This window comes from Protopterus annectens, chromosome 1.part0 (assembly GCF_019279795.1).
Source record: "Protopterus annectens isolate FY-2018-M chromosome 1.part0, PAN1.0, whole genome shotgun sequence".
Lineage (NCBI taxonomy): Eukaryota > Metazoa > Chordata > Ceratodontiformes > Protopteridae > Protopterus > Protopterus annectens.
Window position 1 is genome coordinate 36,753,050 of NC_056725.1, and position 22,291 is coordinate 36,775,340.

Genomic DNA, 22,291 nt, shown 5'->3' on the forward strand with positions numbered 1-22,291 from the left:
GACTATTCTTCCTTGGTAATAGCTAAAAGAAAAGTTTTTCTGCCACTAATAAGGGAGCTTAAAAAAGCACAGTTTAAAACATACCTTCTGTTTCCTGCCAAGCTAAAAATCTTCCTTCCTGATGGTCCTAAAATTTTTGATGACTTAGACTCTGCTTTACTGTTTATCAAAAAAAATAAGATTTTGGATAAAATAGAGGAAATGGAATGGGCTAGTCCTTCATTAAAGAGACTGGCAACTGAAACTTTGTGGAAGACTTCAGAGAAGAAGAAGAGACTAAAAACAAATGATTTGTTCTATGTTTTTTCTTTTTTCTCTCTCATCATTTTACTCCATTATTAATCTTTTTAAATATAGTTCCTGCATTTCCAGAAAGCCACAAATATTCTGAAAAAGATTTAATCAAAGTTATTCTCTGTGTGCAAAGAAATGTTTTGTTTCATAACCAGTCAAAATATCTGAGGAACTAATAACAAGCTATTATTCAATTTGTTTCTCTTTCTGAAAAAGAGAAGTAAGGTCAGTAATTTGATACATTTTTTTCTCCTTTTCTTTTCTTTGTTTAAATAATGACATTCTATTTAGATTATGTAGTGGGTAAAGGGTGGGGGAGGGCAGGGAGAGAAGAGTAATGAAAATATGATAAATGGAATAATAACATATTTATTCCTTGTAAAAAGTTTATATGTTCTTCAAATGCTATTCCTAATTATACTTTCTTGATTATACTGCTTATGCTTATTTGTAAATAATCTGTCATGCTTTAACTAATAATAATTAGAACTAAATAATAGTAAATAATGTTTTATTTTTAACTCTATTAATATAAACAGTAATATTCCATTGTATATACTTCTTGTAGCTTTCTCACATTTTTTTTATTTCTGCTTTACACTCTTTTATTTTCTACTCTCTTTTTCTTTTCTTTATTCTTTCTCTTTATTTTTTTTTCATATTAATATTTAGAAATGCTTTTGATCATATAGACACAGTAAATAATAAGATTTGCATAAAAATTGAGTTGGGACAAAAATATTGGGTTTTATTACTTCTTAATAACTTTGGGCTTAATTTCACTTACATAGAGGCTGTAATAACCTGTAAAATACATCGCGAAGGTTTTGTCATGTTTAGATGCATTTACACTGCTAAATGAATGTTTGTCACTAGTTTTTAACAAGTTTCCCGCCAAAATGTTAAGGGAGACAATCTGGGATGTGGGCTACTTCATGAAACAGTGTCCTCGAGTTGTTCTAAAAGCTTCAACTCTCAGAATTCTCACAGAGAAGCTGAAAGTAGTCAATTTGACCCAGATATCACACTGACACATCACAGATTCAGGAAGAACACTCTACCAGGAAGTAGAACTGATGCAAATGCGACTATGTGAAGGAAAATGAACTCTTTAACATTTAAATGTGAGTTATTTTATATAATTACTTAAATATCTATGTTATAATTCATAAAATATGTCAGTTATAATGATTTTAAATGATGCAGTTTCTTGTAGTAAGTAAATGTCTTATTTTAGAAGTAATAGAAAATGAAACATTTATTCAAGTGTTTTTGAAAGTCTACTTGACTGCAGCATACTAATCTGTGTTAAAAACTTATGTTCCAAACATATACATTACTATAACTCATTTAATTCATCTGATTGACAAGCATAAATAACTTTATAACTCTATTCTGGAAGAAATTGTCATGTGATATATTTTAAAGCAGTAGTATAGACATACAAAATACAGATGGCTTTTTTACAATAATGCAAGTGTTTCTGAGAATTTGCATAACTATGCAGTATGATTTATAACAATTTCTATAAATATAATATTTTATTCTATTGACAATAATGAGTATGAGTAAAATGCTCATATACAAGCAATTCAAGGTTTTTTTGGAAGCTGTTGACTGCATTTACATGACAGAAAATAGATGCATCTTAATATATGTAATGTCTGAACCATATTAGCCAAAGTTTTTGATTTAAATGAATGTTAGAACTTATTTTTACATACTTTGAATAAATTAATATGTAAATATGCCTCCCCCCCCTTTTTTTTTTCTCTCTTTCTTTCACTCTCTCTCCCTCTTTCACGTCTTTTATTTCTCTCTCTCCTCTTGGTTCCTAATATCAAGATTATTTGAATGCTATTTGAATGCAAGTGTATTATATTACATAGATGTATATAGTAGTATGAATAGTTTAAAAAAAAAGTTTATTTTAGTTTATATGATGCTGTTTTATCAAATGTGTAGTCTTGTCTTGCTAGATAATTGAATTGAAAGCTGTTAATTTAAGTTAAATATAACCAGTATTAAATTGATAAGGTGGTAGCTGAGGTACTGCTGCTTAGGGTAGGGGTTAACTTGAGTGGTAAATACTACTCTAAGTTGGAGTTTTAACTCCAGGCTGGATGCAAGGTTTAATCCTTACATTATTTTCACTTGTTCATTGTTATATGTATATAGTTTTGACATCCACAATATATTTTGTACACTCATTGTCACTACAAACAAAATTGAATCCTATACCAAATCCCATAAGAGATTCAATAAATACAGCTATATTTAAAGGTACACCTAAAGGAGGAGATGTAACATTACTTATGTTGTTATTTGTTATTTTGATCATAAGATTCTTAAGTTTTAAAAATGCCAAATGACATCTTTAAAAGGAATTTCTTTAAACATTAATGGATTGAATAATCCGTGTAAAAGGGCAAGCCTAATAAGATACATTAATTTACATAAGGCCAACTTGGTCTTCCTGCAAGAAACCCATCTCTTGAAAAAAGATATTGATAAACTAGCCACAAACAAATATACAGTATTGGTTAGTTCAGAGCACACTCAGAAAAAAGAGGAGTGGCTATTTTATGGAATAAAGGTATGCCCATTCCTAAAACCATTAAGTCTTATCAGGATGACAAAGGAATGTTTTGTATGGTTACAATACAAATTAATGGGAAGACTTACACTTTAATGTATATTGGATACCTGGAATTGGTATTAATACAGTGAAACATCATCTTGATAAGATCATATCATTCTCTATAGGAGATATTATTTTAGCTGGTGACTTTAATTGTATACTACATGAAAGTGATACTACCACTATAGGAAAAAGAAGAATTACATCTAATGCAAAACATTTAAATGATTTTGCTAATTCTTATCATTTGAATGATATTAATAATCAGATAGATTCAAAATCATTACCATACACCTTTTTTCTAACAGATACAAAACTTATTCAAAAATAGATAGGGTCTTTATTTCTAACCAGATGGTAACAGATTTAATTAATTCCAAAATCATTTCATGTCCTATATCTGATCATAATTCAATTGTTTTTGAATTCATGATAAAAATACTCATAATGTTCAGATCAAAAGGATACCAGCATACTTAACTCAACTAAAAGACTATAAAGAATATATACTTTCAGAAGTAAAACATTTTTAGACATAAATAATACTCCTGAAATCTCCATTGTTTATGTTTGGGATGCCTTAAAATCATATCTATATGGACAAAGTATCAGATGGTATAATAATAAAAGGAAATCTTGGGATAAGGAATTGTTAGATATTCAAAGTAAATTAGACTCTTATAAACATAATAATAAAGGAACTATTATGGACAAGAAAGTTATTGAAGAAATAAATAAACTAAATGAGAAATACAAGGAAATTTTAACTCAAAGTTAAAATAACTTTAGAGAAATACAAGTTTTTGCCTTATTCAATAAGCCCCAAATACTTACATAGACTTAAAAATAAAACAAAAAGGTTGAATAAACAAAACCATATCAAAGAAATCTTTTCTCTAAGGAAAAAGAAGAATGTTTCTAGTATACCAGAAATACTAGATGAATTTAGAAATCACTTTCACAAAATTAACCATAATAACATTAACATGGAACCTAAAGATAAAATAAAGGAGTTTATAACCACAAACATGAATGAAAAGCTTAATAAACAACAGATTAAACTATTGGACAAAAGTATTTCATATACAGAGGTTATTACACAAATAAATAAGCTTAAATCAAACAAAGCACTGGGTAATGATGGTATTATACCAGAGATATATAAAATCCTTTCTAAAAGTACATATTCATTAATACATAAGGTTTTTATTTTGGCCCAAACTGAGTTAATAACCCCCCCCCCATCTTGGCAATATACATTTATTTCGCCAATTTTAAAACCTAATAAAGATCCAACTAGATGTACTTCATATCGCCCATCTCATTACTTAATGTTGATTATAAAATGTTTGAGTATTTTTGCTGATAGATTGAAGACAATCATCCCGGCATTATAGATATAGATCAGACAGGCTTCATTGTAAATAGAAATACTTTTGATAATATAAGAAGAACTTTAACATTAATTGATTTTGCAAATAGGAAAAAGAAAGATTTAACACTTATTAGTCTTGATATAAGTTCAGCATTTGATTCAGTAAGTTGGGACTATCTGTTTACCTTACTGAAGTGCACAAACTTCTCAGATGCATTTGTAAATCTAATTGAGCATTTATACAAAGGAACATTGGCTTATATTAAGGTAGGAACATATGTTTCACAAAAAATACCCATTTTTAAAGGTGCAAAACAAGGATGTCTACTTTCTCCACTATTATTCACTTTAGTAATGGAGCCTTGGACTAATTTGATCAGAAACAGTACTGACATAGAGGGTTTTGAAATAGATGAAAATACAACATCCAAAATTCACCTTTTTGCAGATGATGTTCTAATTACATCAGCAGGATCTAATTCTTCTATGCAGTCTCTATTTGATAAAATGATGAATTTTAAAAGTATTTCTGGTTTAATATTCAATGAAGAAAAAACTAAAATACTACCTATATATACACGAAAAAATATTCTCATTAGTGATTTTACTAAATATGTACCCAATTCAGGTCAGATAACTTATTTAGGTATAATACTATCTAAAGATATTAAATCTATTATATATAATAATTATAATACCTGTTTTCTTAATATGCAAAATCTTTTTAATACCTGGAATAATATGTTTTTTACTATGGAGGAGAGACTTACAATTATTAAAATGATAATATTCCCCAAGATTTTATACTTAATACACTCAATAATACTTCCACCTACAAAAATAATTATCAAGAAACTGAATACACTAATGTTAAATTTCCTATGGGCACCTAATAGACCTAGGATTGCATTAAAGAAACATACTAATAGCTGGTCTCAAGGGGATATTTCTTTTCCAGACTTTAATTTATATACTATCTCTTCTATTGTAAAAGTTATTACTTTATTAATAGATCAGTCATATGTCGCAAAATGGAAAGATTATTGGGAGCTAATTAGTATGAACTTCATGAAAATCTCCTTAACACATAAAAATATGATTGTAAATAACTCCATGTTATGGTTTCTAAAGGAATTTTGTACTTCACCTATTACACCTAAACATATGGTTTGTTACCCATTAAATATTATTATTAGCTATCGTAACTTTATATTCATGCACCCTAAGTATAGGGAATGGAATTTTATTATATTCCTATAATGTATACTCAGGGTATGCTTTTGTCATCTACTTCTGAAGGAACTCATTTAGCTATAGATAATGATCTAAAGTACTGGTATCAGTTGATATCTGATAATAAAGTTAAAAATCTAGATTTCTTAAAACAAGAATTTGATCTAAGAAAAACTTGCTGGTTAGAGGTTCAGACCTTTAGACAACATCTCATTAATAAAATAGATCTAATGTCTATAACAGTTAAAGAATCTATTCCAACACTGATTGATTACTTGATATTAAATTTACAACATAAAGTTTCTGATAAAGGTAAACTTTCATACATACATAAAATTATCAGACAAGAAACTTTTTACAGTGTAGATACATACTGGAATTATTTCACTTCTATTGATGGGGACCCACCAAATCAACAAGATAAACAATATATATTGGAATCTGCCTATAGAACTACGTCTTCCATTGTCTGGAGACTTTATACATGGAAATTTTTACATAGATCTTTTATACACCTTTGATGATGAATAAAATAAATAATAAAGATAATCTATGTAAGAGATGTAATGTAGAAATTAATGCTGACTGGGCTCATATGTTTTATGACTGTATAAAATTGAAAGAATACTGGAAGTCAATTAATGAATTTTTGCAGGCTCTTTTTACAGATAATTTCATTATTTCTAAATCTCTTATATTATTCAACACACCTGTACCTCAAAGTGTTAAAAAGGTTAAGCTTCCCTTGTTATGGTCTATTCTAGCAGTGGCTAGGAAAATAATAACCAGAAATTGGATTTCAGATACACCTCCTTCGTTCAATGAATTTAAAAATGTTATGAATATAGTGTGCCATATGGAAATAAACACAATTAGGTCAAGAACAACTAGAAAAACATCTTATTATATTGTATGGGATAATTTACAAAATTTGTTAAAATCCTAATTTCAATAGCATGGTATTTTAGTTTAATTGATCTGATTGTAGTGGATGTCATTGTAAATACTTTAGTTGTTTTGTTGAATGTTATAATCATATCTATTTTTAATTACTTGTATAAAATTGTTATGATATTTCTCTTGTATGTTAAAACAATAAACCTGTTTTGAAAAAAAAAAAGAAAAAGTTAACAATTGTATTTCTTGTGGGAAGCAAATACCTCATAAGGATTTTCACTCTTACTATATTCCTTGCCTAGGCCCTGACTATGATGTTGCTTGTTGTCGGTTTTGTGCTAGATTTAACCAACACACTATAAAGCACTGGTATGATTTTGCATTTCATTACTTTGACCGTAGATTGAATTATACAATGCCATCAGAACAACCGATGACCGGAGTTTCTAAAAAAAACGCAAGGACAAAGACGAGGACAGGCATCCGAGGTTCAAAACCGACGATGAGGCTTCCGCTAAGCTAGTCGTTGGTTCGCCAGTTCTCAGGTGCTTTCGCAGCCCCTGACGCCCGCTACCTCAGAGCCACAGGCCGCTTCCAACTCCCACGTGGAGCCGACTGGGCCTTTGGAAACTCAAGGTATTGGATCCTTGGAAACAATTCCCTCAGATGGGTCTAGAGCCGCTGTGCAGGCATTGGCTTCTGATGGTGTTTTCAGACCAACTCAGTTATATGTAAAGCCATCTTCAGCTACTAAAATCAAAGACTAAAGCAGCTCTAAAGACAAAGAAACAAGGACAGCATTCTCCAGGACAGGCTTCCATGCCTAAAAAACAGATGCTCAAAATGGCCGAAGACCTTATTACTTTGATCAGGGGTTCCCATCCCCCTCCTGATAAGAGGCCTAGGAAGAGACAAAATATGAATCTTCAGATCAGGTTTCCATTTTCTCTGATTCCTCCTCTGATCTGGAATACTCTCTTCCTCCCTATGAGGATTCTGATGCTGAAGAATCTATTCCTTCAGCTTCTCCTCCTAAAGATTTTTCCTTTGGGGAAATCCTGCATACCATGAGGGAGCACTTTCATTGGGAGAGCCAGGACTACTCAATCTAAGAAAAGGCTCAGAGATTTTCTTTTACATTGTAGATGATGTTTTTTCAGAGTCCGGCCTGTCTCCAGACTCTATACCCCCTGCAACGGTTAAGCCAGATAGATACTACAGGGTCCCAGATTCCCATAAATTTCTATATAAAAACCCTGCTGCAGACCCAGAAACCATATCCCGGGGTCCTAAGGGAGTCAAAGTTTCGACTGCTAAAAACTCTGTACCCTCTGATAGAGATTCAAGGGCACTGGACAGATGGGGGGAAAAATTTACACTTCTGCAACTTTGGCTGTAAGGGCCTTAAATTGTCAATTTCATATGCTTAAGTATCAGCAATACGTAATGTTATTATTAAAACAGAAAATGTTGGCTAACTCTGAATGTCCAGAGAACAAGGAAATGCAGGATTTATTGCATGCAGCTGAACAAGTGGGAAAACATACTTTGCAATGTGGTTTTGATTCTTTGGAGGCCTCTTGTAGGGCCGCTGTTACGGGTTCTGTGATTAGGAGGCATGCTTGGTTAAAGGAACAGAATCTGCCTGATCATGTTAAAGCAAAATTATTAGATGCTCCATTACAGCATGATACTTTGTTTGGTGTTAAGGCAGAAGAGGTGTTGAAGAAAATGGAGGATAAAGCGAAATCTATGCAGACAGTTAAGGATTTCTTACAGGTACAGCCACCCAGATTTAGCAGGAACTGGCCTCCAAAAAAATTGGTCCTTTCCAGTGTCAGACAGGCCACAAAGAGGCAGGTACAGACACCCTAGAGGCAGATCCCAGCCCCAAGGCTCATGCAGGCCTAAACAATGGGGTGCTTCTACCTCCAGAAGCGGAGAAGACAAATCTCAACCTTATAGGAAATAGTTCCAATGGCTTTCCTCTACCAGTACCAAGCACTTACCTTTTGGAAGCTCCCTTAGGGGGAAAACTGGCACATGATCATCCAGGACAAATGGGTCTTGAATATAGTGTCTCAGGGCTTACAGGTTCCACTTTCAGACCCTGCCAAAGGCAAGATGCATGCCAGACCTGCCACACAATCAATGGGCAGAGGTACAGAAGCAAGTTTCATCCCTCATGGACAATGGGGGCCATTCAGTGAGTGCCACTACAGGAGCAGAGACAAGGATTTTACTCACGACTTTTCTTGGTACCCAGAAAGGAAAAAGCCTGGAGACCAGTACTGGACCTGTCTATTCTAAGCACTTTTCTGGACGTTCCAAAATTCAAAATGTTGACTCTGCAGCAGCTTCTCCCCATGCTAGGCAAGAAGGCTTGGCTTGTAACTTTGGACCTAAGAGGCATACCTTCATGTCCCAATCAGACAATCTTGCAGAAGATACCTCAGATTCATAGCTGGCTCAATGCACTACCAATTCTCTGCACTGCCCTTTGGCTGATCTACTGCACCCAGGGTCTTCACAAAATACCTGGTACCAGTAATTGCTTTTTGCAGACAAAGAGGAATTCAAATATATCCCTGCTTGGATGACTGCCTTATTCAAGCAGAGAACAAGGACTTTTTACTAAAAAGATTGTTAATTTGCCTAGGGTACACAGTAAACGAAAAGAAATCCAAACTAGTACCCTCTCAAGAGATAATATTCCTGGGTGCAAGCTTAAATACAACTGCCCAGATGGCTTATCTCCCGCCAGACAAAGGCAACTGACTTCTTACTTCGAAATGTTGGCAACAAAAACCCAGTTATCTGCAAGAAAACTTCTGCAGGCTTTGGGCTTCATGGCATCCTGCATTCTGTTAATTCCATATGCAAGACTTCATATGAGGAAACTACAATGGTGTCTAAAAAGTGTTTGGACTCAACATTGCCACAGCTTGGAAAAATTAATTACACTCATTCCCTGCCTGCAACAGGAGTTTCGATGGTGGGCACAGGCCTATCACCACAAGGGACAGCCTTTCACTTTACCCACTGCCAGGCAGACAATAAGAACAGATGCATCAGATTATGCCTGGGGGTCCACATGGCAGGAAAATGTATTCAGGGCACATGGCCCACAAGCCAAATGTATCTTCATGTCAATTTAAAAGAAATGCTGGCTGTTCAAAATGCACTGACCGCTTTCAAGGATCTACTTCAACCAGGACAACTGCTGATAAAGACTGACAATTCTACAGTCATGTGGTACATAAACAAGCAGGGAGGTACGCATTCCTACCCCATCTGCAGACAAGCCATGATTTTGTGGAACACAGCACTGACTTATCAAGTACACCTGCAAGCACAATTCCTGCCAGGAAAAACAAATACTCTGGCAGACAAACTAAGCAGAAACCTCATGGATCCTCACGAGTGGAAACTAGATCCACAAATCTTCAGCATAATAACAAGGAAATGGGGATGCCCAGACATAGCTCTAGTTGCCTCCCCTCACAACTGCCAACTACAGAGATTCTGCACAAGGACTTATCACAAGCTAGCATGGAAAGTGGATGCTCTATCATTCAGCTGGAAAAACCTTACAGTATATGCCTTTCCTCCACTACCTCTCCTCCCCAAGGTACTCCTAAAGGTCAGACAAGAGAAGCCAAAAATTATCCTGATTGCCCCAGACTGGCCACGCCAGCACTGGTACCCAATCATAAAGAGCTCGTCTCAAGGCCCAGCCTGGAAGTTGCCTCAAATTCCTCATTTACTGGCCCAGCAGAACAATCAAATACTGTACAGCAAGCTCAAAACCCTAAATCTGGCTGCATGGCGGATAATGTAACCATTCAGAACACACCTCTCCAAAGCAGTTATGGATGTTATTCTGGAGGCCCAGCACCAGAAAATCATATGCAGAAAAGTGGAAGAGATTCTCTGCTTGGAACCAGGCACAAGGAATTGACATGCTTGTACCAAATATTCCTAAGATTTTACAATACCTAACTGAGATGTTGGACAAAGGCCTATCCTTTTCATCAATTAAAATTCATGCCTCTGCCATTTCAGCTCATTACAATACGGACCCACCTATTTTTTCACATCCATTACTAAGGCAGTACCTCAGAGGGGCCAAAAGCATAAGACCCCCAAGAAGAGCACCAATACCTGCATGGGACCTCGATATTGTCTTGGAAAAACTCACACTGCCTCCATTTGAGCAAGCCAATTCAGCTGAGATAAAATTCTTATCATGGAATACAGCTCTGCTCTTAGCAATAACATCAGCAAGAAGAGTCTCAGAGTTGCAGGCACTAATGGCGGTTGAAGCTTTTATAATTTTCCATCCAGACAGGGTTTCTCTGAGGACAAACCCAACATTTATGCCTAAGGTGTAGTGTCCAGTGTGGCTCTTAATCAAACAGTTAATTTGCCTACTTTTTATCCAAACCCACAGAATAAAGAGAGACTTGTACATTCTTTGGACATTCGCAGACAGCTACGCTTCTACTTGGACAAAACTAAAGCTTTCAGAAAATCTGAGCAACTCTTAGTGGCATATGCTGCAGGATTTCAAGGAAAAGCTATCTCAAAGCAGACTGTTTCCAAATGGATAGCCAACTGCATTCATTTCTGCTGTTCTCAACATGGCAAATCAGTGCCGAAGGGCATCAGGCCACACTCAACCAGAGCAGCAGCTACTTCAGCAGCCTTCCTCAGGGGAGTACCAACTAAGGACATTTTGGAGACTGCAACTTGGACTTCAGTACGCACTTTTACAAAGCACTACCACTTGCCTCTTTACTCTAAATCCAGAGCAGGCTTCTCCACTGCAGTTCTGCAGGGCCTCATAGCCACTCCTAATTCTATTTAGGCCCAGCCACCCAACCTCAGCTTTGGGATTCAACCCAAGTGTAATGACTGCAACAGTGAAACACGATGAACATAGTACAGTTGTGTACCTACCATAAATGTAGATGTTCGAGTGTATTCACTGTTGCAGTCCAGGTTACCCACCCACCATCCCCCTTTCTTTGCTGGGACTTATCTGTACTTCTCTATACTGTACAACCTATGTGGTGTATTTGCTTGTAGATGAAGATTGTGCATGCTTTTTTATTGGCATAATTTTTTTTAGCCTACCCTTCTGGGGGCACCTGACATCTGGGGCAAGAAAAACTGAAGAAAATGGCGTCTGCTGCATCTTTTATACCCCTGGCGCACTGACGTCAGGGAAGAGGCGACAGCAGCCAATGCCGGACCAGGACTTTGGAATTCAGGCCAAATGCGGGTAGCCTGCCAGCAGGATAACCCAAGTGTAATGACTGCAACAGTGAATACACTCTAACATCTACATTTATGGTAGGTACACAACTGTACTTTTTGCATCCAGGAAGAGAGGTCATCATCTCTCTTTACTCTTCCCTCATTAGACCAGTCATAGAGTATAATGCCCCATTTGACATGTACCTCAATAAACACCTGCAACAGCTGGAAAGGCCACAAAAGTACCTCACGAAGAGGATCCTAGGCGTTAAACACATGCTCTACATGGACAGACTAAAAAAACTCCAGCTTTTCTCTGTCTCATATCGTCTGTTAAGAGGCGATCTCTGCGTGACCTACAAAGCCATGTCTGACCCAGCTCTGTTAGAAATGTTACACCTAAAGAAATCCCAATGCCTCCGCACCACACAGTCCAGGGACTTCAACTTTATTACCACAATCAACAGAACATGCTGGGGGGACAGGTTCATAACCCAGAGACTGCCCATGCTCTAAAATAGACTTCCCATACATGTCAAGCGGAGCACCTCACTGGCCTTTTTCAAGAGAAATATTGATGAGTGGATGGGAAATGGAAAGTTCACTCCGGGGATCACTCTAGTGGCTCTACTTGATAGAGGCACCAGGAACTAACAGCAGCATGATGCCAGGGCACTTCTGTGGGCTAGGCTTGTAAAGGCCCCAGGCCTGTTGGCCTAGTTACACACCTATAAACCTAAGTGTTTATTTTTACTGTGTAGTGCCTATTTATACTCCATTGCTTATATTTTGAGGCTTGCTGCCTGAGACTCAGTGAAGATGGGTCCTCACAAGTTGTACTGTCACAGTCAGCAAATGTGAGTAACTACATATTTCAGCCTGCATCTCCTGGTTTGCATCTGATCCTGGACTTAGAGGATTATATTTACTCAAGTCAAAAAATGTAAAGCAAAATGTGTCATGAAATGATGGTGTGTTTTTTTTTCATATCGTTCTTTAGTACAGAAGGTACAAAAGTGTTAATTCAGATGTACTCCTCCTTGATAGTGTCATTTTCAACTGTTGACCTCTAGAATGATTTGGCTTCTCCAGTTCATGAGCAGAGTATAAAAGCTGAATGGCAAGGGTTATCTGAGCTTGATTAGAAATTGTGTCTGTCTGTCTCTTGTCTGTCTCTTCACCCCCCCCCCCCCTTCCCTGCCTTTGCAGGACCTGTGCCTTGGCTCCAGTATCTGTATCCATTTGATCACTTTGTTGCATGGATTGAAAGCCGGACTTGCCAGGGATGATAGGTGAGAGCCATCCGGCCAGTTTGTTCATGGCTAAAAAGTCCAGTTTAGGGCAATTCCCATGAGCAGTTTCCCTTAGATGGCCCCCTTGTTTTTTTTTTTAAAACACCTTTATTGAATTATCACTTGTGGCATAGGCAAATTTGCATTTATATAAAAGTGCTGAAACTGTATTAAGTTCACATTTCAAACATTATACTTCACAGGTTTACTGCCATAAGCTGGAAATGCAGTTGCTCAAATGTCAGTTATAGAAAAGTACAGTTTTAAAGTTGCACAATGCTGAACTGGAATACTACGAAGTCATAACAATGAAAGTAAAGCGTGATTCGTTATGAGTTTGGCATTGTGAATGGAGATTGTGGTACAATGGATCAGGGAATTTACCCGTTTCCTCACTGTAGTGTGATCTCGGAGTTGGTATACATAATTTGCAGGGGGTGTGGGGGTGCAGAGGGCTTGCCCTCCTGCAGAAATGTTAAAGGACATACTGACTTTTGAAACCGGAAGTATGGTATGTCAAATGTCGATCGTCATCTTTGATGTTCGATATGTAGGGTAAATGTTTTTGTTTTCAAGATTTTATTTCTGTCTTTCATTAAAATTGTTTTGCCTTTGAAATTGATAATAAACCTACTTCACTTAAGCAGCATTATATCAATTATTCACTTCCTGCCCCCCCCCCTTTTGTTTTTTATTAAACCATCACTTACGATGTAGGTAATCCTAGATTTATATAGAGGAGAACAAACCACACCAACACAATCCTAGTTGCAAGCATTTTACATCAAAAACCATACTGACACACTCCCAGTTGCAGACATTATACATCACTTGTCTACCCAATCATTTTCAGTCAGAAATTACATAACTCATTTAAGTCCTGCCTTCTTTCACATCTCATTCCTGCCTTGTATGTATTGTTACCACAGTTCCCATTTTTTCCTATGCAGTTTGCTCCTACCCTTTTCTAAAGATCTCCATTCCAGTTTTATCTCTGTTACTGTGTGCAGTTATAGTGTATTTGGTTTAGATTTTGATTTTTCTAGAAACTGCTTTTTTGGCAGCCACCATAATTAGACACAGCAAGGCCTTACCATGTCTAGGCAATTTGATTCTGTATCACAGCTCAGAAAAATCATCTCCCTTGTCACAGCAGTCTGCCCACCCAGCATGCCCGACAGTGCATCCCACAGGCAATCCTTAAAGGAGAACTGCACCCACAGACTCAAAAAACATGTTTATTTCATCATGGTTTGGTGTTTCCTATATTTTAAAACAAGTCTGGGACTATTTACAGGTTTTTAAATACTTTTATATGTAATTTCCGAGAATGACCACATATGGGATCTGACATCTTGAAGTAATTCTGATTTAGTCTGCCTCTAGGTATCCCATAATGCAGTAATTGTCTGTTTAAAAAAAAAAAAATAAATAAATAAATAAATAAAAATTACACCACACAGGCCTCTTTCTTCCTAAAGATCCTGTCACTGCTTTGATTTTACATGCATACACTGCTGTGTTTGTCATTTCGTTTTAAGTAACATTTCATGCTGTTCAGTGACTACTTAAAACAAACACTGCAAATGCCCTAGAATAGACTTTGAGTGATTTTTACTACGGTTTCTTTTTAGAATTGCTAAATTGCAGGCTTTTCTTTCTCTCTCAGGCTAGCGAACGTCTGGTGGTATGTACTCGCTAATAGAGGGACAATTTTTTTTGTATCATTAATCTGAGCAAAGCTATTTTTTAACACTGTGTTAAAGCCTTTTTTCTGCCCACCTACACGACTTCGCTTCAGCTGGCCAAACCGGCAACAGTCACCTGCAACATCAAATGTACAGGGCATCTTACTGGTCAGTCATCTGCCATTACCTCCGAGTAATTGTGTTAAAGCCTTTTTTCTGCCCACCTACACAACTTCTTGTCAGCTGACCAAACCAGCAACAGTCACCTGCAACGTCAAATATATGGAGCATCTTACTGCCCAGCCATCTGCTATTACCTCCAAGTAATTGTACAGTGTACAATTTTTTTTTCTGCCTCCCTATTGATTTCGTTTACACTTTCCTCATTTCTCTTATCTTCCAAATAATACTGCTTACACTCACACACTAACTCCTCCTCTGCTCCTACCTTAACATATACTGTCTCTTATCTTTCTCTATTGCCTCCATTTATCATCACCATGATTCTACTGAAACCAATCATCTCCCTCACTTCCATGTTATTTCTGCTATCCACAGCTCTTCATACCACCTCCTACAAATCCTATTATCTGATATATTACCCTCTCCTCCTCTACCCATTTTGCCGATCCTTTGCCCACTACAGAGCCAGTGTTCACATCTCCCTTCATCTTTTATATACTCCTCCTACACTACATTTCTCTCGGATATTTTTCAAACCCTACCTCCTCTTTTAGCCTTTTCAAACAGACTTTTTGCAAACTAAAATTTCTTACTCTGCACTCCCTCACCCACATTAAACTCCAGTCTGACATGCACCCTAAGCCAGGCCCCATAATCTCCACAACTTCTACCCCACTTTGTCCTCTAAACCCAAATACTGACATCTCCCCTATCCACCTCCCAGCTCTAAAAAGTTGTAACTCTGACCTTCTCTTAATTTCAGCTTCAGAAACCTTCTGAACAAAGTTCATGATTTTCATCTGACCTCATGGACCTTTGGAACCTGTAGATGTTCTTCGCGTTTCACTGTTGCAGTCATTACATTTGGGTAATCCTGCTGGCAGGTTGCCCTCAAGTCGGCCTGAATTCCAAAGTCCTGGGTCCTGCGTCAGCTGCTGTCTCCCCTTCCCTGACGTCAAATAGTCAGGGGTATAAAAGATGTGGCCGACACCAATTTTTTAGTCTTTCTTGCCGCGCGGTGCCTGAAGCAGAAGCAGTTCGCAAGTGCCGGTTGGCCGACTCCTGAGATTTCCGTGTTCGAGTTTCAAATCCGAAATCTTTAATAAAGCTAAGTACCCCATTGGGGAAACATTTTTCTTGCTCCAGACTGATGTCAGAAAAAGTAAATAATTGTATTTCTTGTGGAAAGCAAATACCTCATAAGGATTTTCATTCTTACTGTATTCCTTGCCTAGGCCCTGATCACAACGTTTCTGGTTGTCGGTTTTGTGCTAGATTTAACCAATGCACTAATAAGTGTCGGTATGATTTTGCTTTAAACTATTTTGGACGCCAGTTTAATTATCCAGAAATGTCGTCTGATAGCCATCCGACTACCGGAGTTCACAAAAAACGCAAAGAAAAGGAGAGAGACTACCTGACACTCATTACTTCAAACGGCTCCTAAAGGAGTATTTCTCAAATTATTGGTTGTGCTCCTGTACAGCCCCTGGCTAAGTAATTCCTACCCTCCTTCACTGTTTGCTAAATCATTTCTTTCACTCAATTGGTGATCCTGACTTACTTTATATACAAAACAAAAATCTTTTCTAACTCGTTAACATCCTATTTTTACCTTTTGTATATATTCGTGTGTATATTTTATCTCTGTTTAGTTGCATGACATTTTAAATTTCTGTTTTGCCTTGCTTGAACCACTGGTTTAACTTATTGCAACTTTTTGTATATTATGGGTCTCTGCCGAAAATGGGCCATTGGCCCAGTTTGCACTACCCGGTAATCATATGTAATAAATAAAACAAGTACATTTTGTGAAGCCTGAATTGTACTGCTTTGACTCCTGTACCATCCCCCTTCACACCTAACTTCCCTAGCTATCAAAATGCTAGCAGTAATTTGAGCTGTTACCTGATGTGATTGACAGCTCACAGCAGGCGCTTTGTCTTGTGTACTGTTTTCTTGTTTTAGCCTTTACTTTCTGTATAGGTAGGGGAAGGACCAGGGAGCTGTGACATCACAGCATGGGTGGGTTTTTAGGATGGTTGTGGTGATGTCAGTTTAGGGAGGGAATTGGCCAGAAAACTACCTGTATTCGTTGGCCTTGATGACTCCAGTGATTTGGAGACTGCAGCAAGCTTTTCCAGGGCGGGCTAAGAGTTTTTTGAAAGTGAAACCACCACAGTACAGTAAGGTACTATTCTAGTTGAGAGAAACAGTATATTTCAAATATTTTAAATGCTGTATTTGTTGTTTATTCATAGAAAAGACAATAAATAAGGGAGAAAAAGGACAGACGTTGAGCATTTAATAACAGAATCCCGCTGTTGCCCTTTAAAGTCCACCAACTCACTGCACTCCCAGAAAATGTTCCCAATTACCTCTTCCTTCCCTGTCACACCTCCAACATTTTCTGTCTACCTGAGGAAACTTCTTTGGAGTCTACTTGAGGTATAAAAATATCTATGTAAACATTTCCAAGCAAAAATTCTAAATCTTATAGGTTTTGTTACGTATTTGGGAGACACATATATACTTCATCCTCTTATTTTTTCTTTGTGAATTGCTTATCCAGTCTCTCTTCCCAATCCTTTCTAACCTCTTCTGATTGATTCATATAGCTATAATGCAATATTTTATATGGTGTATTAATTGTTCCTTTTTCAACGGTAGCTTCTGTTCAAAACTCTACCAGTGCTGGTCTTTCATTTAGTACCCCCCTATTACTTTGTTTGCCTATACTCTATCTTTCCTTGATAGGGAAAGCAATCTCTAACCTACAGTCCAGGTAAATTCTTGGCAGCTTCCCATTCTATCATCTTTCCCTCGCTAGTTATTTGCTCCAAATTGTGTTTGTTCCTTTGCCAGTTTTCTTCAATAAATTCTACCCCTCTCTTGCCTATTGTCTATATCCCTAATTGCAGTCATCCCTATTGGCAGAATCTCTTTTCTCCATTTCTGTGTTGGCTTATTCTTAGGATACTTTCTGCTACTTTATAGATATAATCTGTATGATTATTGTTATTCTTAAAGGTCTGCATCCAAAATCCATCTGTTTCTTGAGCTTACCGCCTGTTTCATCAACCCTTTCCACTTTGAATTATAGTGTTCTGCTTGTGCTGTGTATAGGAGGCTTAACTGTGTAGCTCTGAAATACCCCTTCAAATTGGGTAATCCCAATCTGCCCTGTTCTACTGGAAAGATCAGCATATCCCACTTGACTCTTGTCTTCCCCTCCCAGATAGTCCTTCAGCTGTTTATTAATTGCTATCCACGTCATCATCTCTGGTTGAGAAAAATATGCCTGACCAGTGTGCAAGACTAAAGGGACTAAAAACATTTTAACTGCTTTTATCTTACTACAGATATCCATGTAACAAAGCTTCAATTTTTGTATTATATTGTGTCTAGTCTCTTCCCACATATCCTTAGTGGATGCACCAGAATCATTTTGCTTCATTACTTTTGTATCCCGAAAAGATTTGAAACTGTCTCAAAATGTTCCACAACACTAATGTCTTTCTGGTCTTGACTGGTGTAAAATATCATCTGCAAATAGTCATCTTTTCTTGACTTACCATACCAATTATATCCTTGAATTTATGTGGCCCCCCCTTGAGCTTCATAATGCTGCATATCGCCTCAGGAAAGCTTGCATGTCTCCACATACCTGCTGTTTCCTGGACTGCTATGTGCATGCTTGCGTGCTCATATCCTCAATCTTGGTCACAATCTAGGGCTTCATCTTTCTCTGCAGCAGAGATGATTTTATATATGTATGTATGTGTGTATATATGTGTATGTGTGTGTGTGTATATATATATATATATATATATATATATATATATATATATATATATATATTTGTTTAATTTGTAGCTCTTCTAGGCATTTGCACTGTATGTAAGCAACTAGTGAAATTTCTTGAAATGCTTTGTGCTTCTTTTAGAAACAAGCGTTTGCTGGCGTAAATTATAACTGTTATATCTGTCCCTCATTACTGAACACAAGTAGACTTTTATTAAAATGTCCTATACTCTTGATTTTGTAATCTGGTATTTATTCTTCATTAGCTGTTTTAAAACCTGCTATCAATAATCCTGATGTTCCAGTGAAGCGACGCAGAATTACTGCAGAGATTGAGGGGTATGTTATCAGTATGCCAAAGGGAGTAGCAGCAAAAAAAAGAAAGATCCTGGAACAGCAGCCTACCACTGGTAAATATTTATGTTTTCCAAGTATTTCTGCTGGTAGACATGATCATTTTCACCAGTCAGTTAAATGTTTATTCATTAGTTACTTGCACAACCTGGTTTGGTTTACCTGAGTGCCAACAGTATGGGAGCACTTTATTCTTGTATGGAATATGTAATTGCTTTGTATTCTAAGTTTTTTTCCCCCAAGAATATTTTGTTGAGATTTTGCCAAAGTGCTAATAAAGAGAATTGTCCACATGTGCGTTCAGTTTAGTGTGTCACTGAGCAAAAAGCATCAGTTTTCTTTTCCACATATCATGCATTGTATTGTGAATATTATCAAATTTTCATATCTAGCACAATTGCCTTAATCTTCTGTTTAACTGTAACAAGGAGTCCAAAAAAGAAATATAGTAAAACATTGAATGAACTGAAGACATTGGCAGACATATTGAACATATCACCGAAACTCCTTTGCAATGTATCTTGCTGAAATAATCCATTTTACCTCTTACATGAACTCCTCCTTTTTCGCGCTAACTTTGGGATGCCTCACCATTTTCCTCCATTTTTGTTAAAACCTTTCTCCCCAGGTAGATGTGCACAAACTGCACTTGCATTACTTTATCTGTATTTAACCATCTTTTTGACTTCTTTCGTTCTGAAGTGCAAGTTGCCTTGTTCACCTAATATTTCTCTTCATCCAGATTATTTCTGCTTACACTCCCTCCACACCTGTTGTGTACTCAGTCTTGCATCCTCTATTCTCATGTCCTTTTCATTCTTCAACAAATGGATTACAGATCCGATCCTCTGATCTGACTTGGCTGCATACTATAGACTTTGGATCCAACTGTCAAGCTTCTCCCTCTGCCCATAAAGCACTAGTCCATCCCCATTACCTCAGATGTCATTTGCCTGCCAGTGTGCACTGATGTAGGATCCTCTTTCGAAGCATTTGTTTAATTGTTTACTTAAATGCAAGTGCCTTTTTCTCCTTCCTTTTAGCATATTTTTCTTTCACTTTTAATTCTTTCTCATACCTTTACATTTGTTTTTTTTTTTTTTTTTTTCTGGGCTAGGCCTTCTATATTCTGATAGTAGTTTTTCTTCAAGTACCATTATTGGTACTCTTCTTTCTAGCCCCTTTTTATTTCCTACCCTTTTTGAACAGAGTATTCTTTATTACCATGCTGGTATGTTTATTTAAAAAAAAAAAAAAAAAAAATATATATATATATATATATATATATATATATATATATATATATATATATATATATATATATATATATATTTCGTTCCAAATGTTTTTTCTCACTTTGTTCTGTCATGGCTGATATGCTGACAGGTTTCAAGAAATGCACTTCTGTGGGAATAAAATCCCTAACTTAGATGCTCACAGTGAGTGTGTTTACAGCTTAGGAGTGGCTCACTTAAACACAAACTGCACTATTTGTGCAGCATTTAATTCGAGCCATTTCCAACAGGCGGAACAAGCTTGTCATTAAGGGATTGCTGCCTTTACATCTTCATCCTCTCCAGGGGTTCAGGCCACCAGTAAATCTTCTAAAGCTCACTCTGAGCACAGGAAATGTTTGCCTCTGAAGTCTTCAGATACTTCTTGGAGCCACCATATAAAATTCAGAAATCCTTGGATCCTAGTTCTTTGGATCCGAAATGACAAACCATGAATCTCGAACTTTCAGATCCTAAATCTTCAGATCCTCTCTTTCATCCCTAACAAGACTATGGATGTGAAACCATCAGATCCTATACACACTGAAGACTTGTTCACCAGAGTTTATGGTGGATCCCATCTCCCCTCGGTCCACTCTTCTTTTATGCACGCACCTAAAAAGCATTTCAGACCTAAATCTCCTCCATCAGGTCTTCCAGGAGTCTTTCTGAAGTGGATGTTGATAGGATGATGCAGAAGTTATATCCAGATGGGGGTTATATTGGCTCCATCTCCCACTGGTTCTGTGAGCCTTGCTGCTACTGCCCATACAGTTTTGCCTCCTCCTCCAATCCATTGTTCAGTTTCAGAGCCCCAGAATTTGACTGTCTTGAGAGTTCCGGTGTTGGATCCAGAGAGAATTACCTCTTGGACTCCCAACGATGTCCTTAGCTAGTTCTGCTCCTATGCCTTTGGATGGGGACAAGTCCTGGAGCTGAAGTGTCTGTATTGGATCCGTGGGGCTAAGGTCTACTCTTGTGATGTCTGATCCATCCTTGCCCGTTAGAGTTAGCTTGGGTCTAGTTCCCTCCTCGAAGCATTGATTAGGTCAGAGTTGTGATCTGCTTGCTCTGGACTGTTTGGCTTCAGTGAGGCTGGCCATGTCTTCTCTGGGTCTGCCTGCCTTCGAGGTGGTGGAAAAGGGTCCTTTTTCATTCTCTGGATCTGGTCTGTCATCCTCTAGATCCTACCTCTTGTTCCCTCTATGGTTTAGTGCTCAGATTCCATCAGATCTATTCCACAGGGGCAACCAGTTCCTCCTAGCTTCCAGTCGATTCCCATTGAAGAACTTCACGTGTCTTCAGACACCTCCCCATAACGTCTCCTTGAGGTTCACCTCAAGAGGAGGCACATAGATTCTCCCTTGGAATCTCTCACTGAATATACTTATTTCAAGGAAGAGGAAGGATCCCCCCAGTTCACCACTTGATTATGTGTCATTTGGAGACATTTTAGAGATCCTTAAGTAGAAAGATAGTTGGCCCACTGAAAATTCTTCTACTGAGGAGATGGTATTTTGGAGGTGCCTTGTACTAGTCCATCTATGTCTTGGATAACTCCCATGGCTGATCAGCTTATTGACCTAATCTCTTGCTGAGCATGGAAGAAGCCGGATTCCGTTGAACCTATACTGAGCCACCCAGACAAGTTTTTAGCTCCTCCAAAGGATAAACCCCACTGAAGCAAAGGAGTCCTTGTTGATGCAATGGTTGTGGCAGCATCCACCATAAAGGAGCTAGCATTGCAGACCACCTTTGTCCACACCCCTAACAGATTGTCTAGGGTGCTGGGCAGATATGGAGAGTGTATTTGCTTTCGTGACCTTCACTGTGAGGTCCCTGAATTACCTGGCACACTTTGCAAGACTACAAAGAGATTTGGAGGAAAGAACTATTAAACTTTCTTGGAGTCTTTGTCAGCAGAGGATTTCAAAACATCATCTTCTTAGCTGGCTACTCTTGTCTATGAGGTTAAGCTCTCATGCAGCAGAAGG

General features: G+C 37.4%; 1 protein-coding gene across 3 annotated transcripts in view; it reads left to right on the plus strand.

Annotated features, from left to right (window-relative positions):
* CCHR1.PART0H19orf47 (chromosome chr1.part0 C19orf47 homolog) overlaps nucleotides 1-22,291 on the plus strand; it is a 1,064,431-nt gene that overhangs the window by 728,853 nt on the left and 313,287 nt on the right. For all 3 annotated transcript variants that reach the window (XM_044081485.1, XM_044081402.1, XM_044081316.1), the window contains one exon: nucleotides 18,936-19,079. In XM_044081485.1, the coding sequence (XP_043937420.1) occupies nucleotides 18,936-19,079 (144 nt within the window). The remainder of the gene's footprint in view (nucleotides 1-18,935; nucleotides 19,080-22,291) is intronic.